A 4,621-nucleotide genomic window follows, 5' to 3' on the forward strand; every position below is an offset into this window, starting at 1 on the left:
CTGAAACACACAATGGGTAGACAGTGACCATACATGCGCACACACACAAACAAACACACAGAGTGAACACACACACACATATATATATATATATATTTTGAACACGGCGGCACGGTGTTGGAGTGGTTAGCACCACAGTAAGAAGGTCTCTGGTTTGAGTCCCGCCTAGGTCAGTGTGTGTTTCTGTGTGGAGTTTGCATGTTCTCCCCATGTTGGCGTGGGTTTCCTCCGGGTGCTCCGGTTTCCCCCACAGTCCAAACACATCCGCTATAGGGGAATTGATCAACTAAATTGGCCGTAGTGTATGAGTGTGTGTGTGTGTAAATGAGAGTGTATGGGTGTTTCCCAGTACTGGGTTGCAGCTGGAAGGCCATCTGCTGTGTAAAACATATGCTGGAATAGTTGGTGGTTCATTCCGCGGTGGCGACCTTCGATAAATAAAGAGACTAAGCTGCAGGAGAATGAATGAATGAATGAATATAGTGAACACGCGCACATTGTCAATGGCGCACACACACACACACACAAACACACACAGATTGAACACATACACATGCACACGCATACACTGGCCTCACTTGTGTCCGTCGAGGAACATGTCGTAGTAGAAGCCGTTGTCGATGGGCGGCCCGTAACACAAGCAGCCGCCATAGAAACTCTCCATCGCCTCACCCAGAACATGAGCACTGGAGTGCCAATACACCTGAGAGACAACACACCTGAGTGAGTCTGTGTGTGTGTGTGTGTGTGTGTTTGTGTGTGTGTGTATATGTGTGTACAATATAACTCACACTCTGAGCATCCTCATGGTCGAAGCGCAGCAGCTCCAGACTGCAGTCTACCTCCAGCGGCCGCTCCAGATCCCACAGCTCTCCATTCACACGTGCAATCACACTGTTCTCAGCCAGAGCCGGACTGCAGAAACACACACACACACACACACACACAAAACAGAGGATCATCACACACACTCGGAGTGCAGATGAAACTGACAAAAAAAAAGCCTCAAAACAGTCCAGCGTGGTTCAGTTTTGTGTTGACACACACGCACACACACAGTTCAGTATTGTGCGGGCTCACCTGATGCTGTAGGCCAGCTGGTACGGGTTGCTGACCCAGGCTGTGGCGCTCAGTGTTTGTCCGTCCTGCATCTGAACAGTGATGGATCTCCCGCTGGCCGCCCGCTCCTCCAGCAGCGCCTCGCTCTCCTTCTTCAGCCGCTCGTACAGATTCAGACGAGCAGACACGAAACTAGGGCCATGACTTGAGCTGTTCCACAGAAATGTAACCTCTATAATGTACATCTATACATACAGTACAGCTATACTGTACCCCTATACTGAACATGTATACTGTCCCCCTATAATGAACATCTTTACTGTCCCCCTATACTGAGCATCTTTACTGTCCCCCTATACTGAACATATATACTGTCCCCCTATACTGAACATATATACTGTCCCCCTATACTGAACATCTTTACTGTCCCCCTATACTGAACATCTTTACTGTTCCCCTATAATGAACACGTATACTGTCCCCCTATACTGAACACGTATACTGTCCCCCTATACTGGATATCTATACTGTCCCCCTATACTGAACATCTATACTGTCCCCCTATACTGAACATCTATACTGTCCCCCTATACTGAACATATATACTGTCCCCCTATACTGAACATATATACTGTCCCTCTATACTGAGCATCTTTACTGTTCCCCTATACTGAACATCTATACTGTCCCCCTATACTGAACATCTATACTGTCCCCCTATACTGAACATCTACACTGTTCCCCCTATACTGAACATCTATACTGTCCCCCTATACTGAACATGTATACTGTCCCCCTATACTGAACATCTATACTGTCCCCCTATACTGAACATGTATACTGTCCCCCTATACTGAACATGTATACTGTCCCCCTATACTGGATATCTATACTGTCCCCCTATACTGAACATGTATACTGTCCCCCTATACTGGATATCTATACTGTCCCCCTATACTGAACATCTATACTCTCACCCTATACTGAACATCTATACTGTCCCTCTATACTGAACATCTATACTGTCCCCCTAAACTGAACATCTATACTGTCCCCCTATACTGAACATCTATACTGTCCCCCTATACTGAACATCTATACTGTCCCCCTATACTGAACATCTATACTGTCTCCTATACTGAACATGTACACTGTCCCCCTATATTGAACATCTATAATGTCCCCCTGTACTGTACCCCTTTATTGGTCTAAACTGTACATATATATTTAATGTAATGTGTATTTATATAGTACATGTATTGTGTATGGCCATACACCCAGAGCGCTTCACAATCATAAGGGAGGTCTCTCCACACCACCACCAGTGTGCAGTTCCACTTGGATGATGCTCCGGCAGCCATAGGACAAAAGGCGCCAGTGCTTCACCACACACCAGCTATAGGGGGAGTGGAGAGACAGTGATAGAGCCAATTTAGTGGATGGGCATGATTGGGAGGCCATAATTGGTAAGGGCCGATGGAGAGAATTTGGCCAGGACACCGGGATTACACCCCTACTCTTTACTAGAAGTGCCATGGGATTATTAATGAGCACAGAGGATCAGGACCTCAGTTTAACGTACCATCCGAAAGATTGTACTCACTAATAGTATAGTGTCCCCTTCACTACACTGGGGCAATAGAACTCACACAGACCGCAGGTTGAGCGCCCCCTGCTGGCCTTACTAACACCACTGCCAACAGTGACCTAGTTTTCCCATGTGGTCTCCCATCCAGGTCCTGACCAGGTTCAGCCATGCTTAGCTTCAATGAGTAACCACTCTTGGGCTGCAAGGTGGTTTGGCTGTGATATGCATATATACACACACATACTGTACTTGTACATCTATACTGTGTGTATATACTGTACGTCAATATGGTTAATCTATACTGTACATCTATACTGTTCATCTATACTCTACCCCTATAAATTCCTCTATTCTGTGGTGTACATTTATATTCTACCCATATACTGCACCTCTACACTGTACATATATATACACCATACATATTTACTGTACCTCTCCTGCAGACTTCAGCTTCTCCTGCTTCCTGATTTGCACATTATCATCTGCTGCTCTGCATCCTGAACTCTTCTGGGAGACACAAAAACACACTGTAAACAATGCACACAGGGTTTATTAACAAAAATCTGTTTTTAATGTTATTTATTTCAACAAAACATTCATACTTTTTACCTGGAAGGCAAAACAATAAAAAAAGAGACGAATGGATAGATAGATAGAGATAGATAGATAGATAGATAGATAGATAGATAGATAGATAGATAGATAGATAGATAGATAGATAGATAGATAGATAGATAGATAGATAGATAGATAGATAGATAATATCTGCAGCTGCATGTCTACAGTATACAGTAAATAAACGGTGTGTTGTCATTTTGTGGTTCTGTCCTGCCGGTTATAATGGACTACAGTAGTTCTGGAGTGCCGCACCTGTGCCCGGCTCTGCTGCTTCTGGCTCTGCTGCTTCTGGCTCTCCTGTTTCTGGTTCTGGATTTCCGGGCTCCTCTGCTCCTCCAGCAGGCCGCGGCGCAGGTGCAGTATTCGGTACCGGAGCTTCTCGTTCTCGGACCGCAGCGCCTCCAGGTTCGGCCCTCCTGCCAGAGCGCTGAACCCGCCGCCGGTGAGCCCGTCCCGCAGCAGCCCGATCTCCAAAGTCAGCGCCGCGATCTGCTGCTCCTGAGCGGACAACCGGGCAGCCATGCGCTCCGCCATCATCATCTCCATCATCATCACAGCTGACCCCTGAGCCGAGCCGCCGGTGCACCGGGAGAAAGAGAGAGAGAGCAGAAACGCCGGAGAACACGGAGCTGAAGACCGTACAGTCCAGCAGGAGGCGCTGTGAGGCCCAAACACACGTACACGCGCACACTTCTTTATTAATTCCAAGAACATGTTTAATACAATTTAAAACACAGTAAAAGAGAAAAGTTCTTTTACACCATATTCACATTAGATAACAGGATAAAACCGACAAAATAAAATAAGTACAGAAAAAATAATAATAAGAAGAATACCATTTTAAAAAGACAGATAAACATTTAAGTAGCATGAAAAATCTCATATTTACCCAGGAATGGAGCACATTTCTTATTATTAATGACTCTAAGTGAGTTGATTAAATGTTCTATTTCACATATTCATTCATTTTCTTTTCGGCTTAGTCCCTTTATTAATTAGAGGTCGCCACAGCGGAATGAACCGACAACTTATCCAGTATTGGTTTTAAACAGCGGATGCCCCTCCAGCTGCAACCCAGTACTGGGAAACACCCATACACACTCATTCTCACACACACACACACACACACACACACACACACACACACACACACACACACACACACACACACACACACACTATAGACAATTTAGCTTACCCAATACCCCTGTACCGCATGTGTTTGGATTGTGAAGGAAACCGGAGCACCCGGAGGAAACCCACACCAACACGAGGAGAACATGCAAACTCCACAAAGAAACACCAACTGACCCAGCAGCACTACCCACTGCGCCACCGTGCCGCCCAATTTATTCA

At 45.7% G+C, this 4,621-nt stretch overlaps 1 protein-coding gene across 1 annotated transcript in view; it reads right to left on the reverse strand.

The window, feature by feature from the left end:
• tars3 (threonyl-tRNA synthetase 3) overlaps positions 1-3,857 on the reverse strand; it is a 22,253-nt gene extending 18,396 nt beyond the window's left edge. Inside the window, 6 exon segments of the mRNA XM_056478325.1 lie at positions 579-703; positions 792-915; positions 1,081-1,256; positions 1,258-1,269; positions 3,080-3,154; positions 3,518-3,857. Of these exon segments, the coding sequence (XP_056334300.1) occupies positions 579-703; positions 792-915; positions 1,081-1,256; positions 1,258-1,269; positions 3,080-3,154; positions 3,518-3,817 (812 nt within the window). The 5' untranslated portion in view covers positions 3,818-3,857.
• Between the last annotated feature and the right edge of the window lie 764 nt (positions 3,858-4,621).

The sequence above is a fragment of the Danio aesculapii genome, chromosome 18 (genome assembly GCF_903798145.1).
Source record: "Danio aesculapii chromosome 18, fDanAes4.1, whole genome shotgun sequence".
Taxonomy (NCBI): Eukaryota; Metazoa; Chordata; class Actinopteri; order Cypriniformes; family Danionidae; genus Danio; species Danio aesculapii.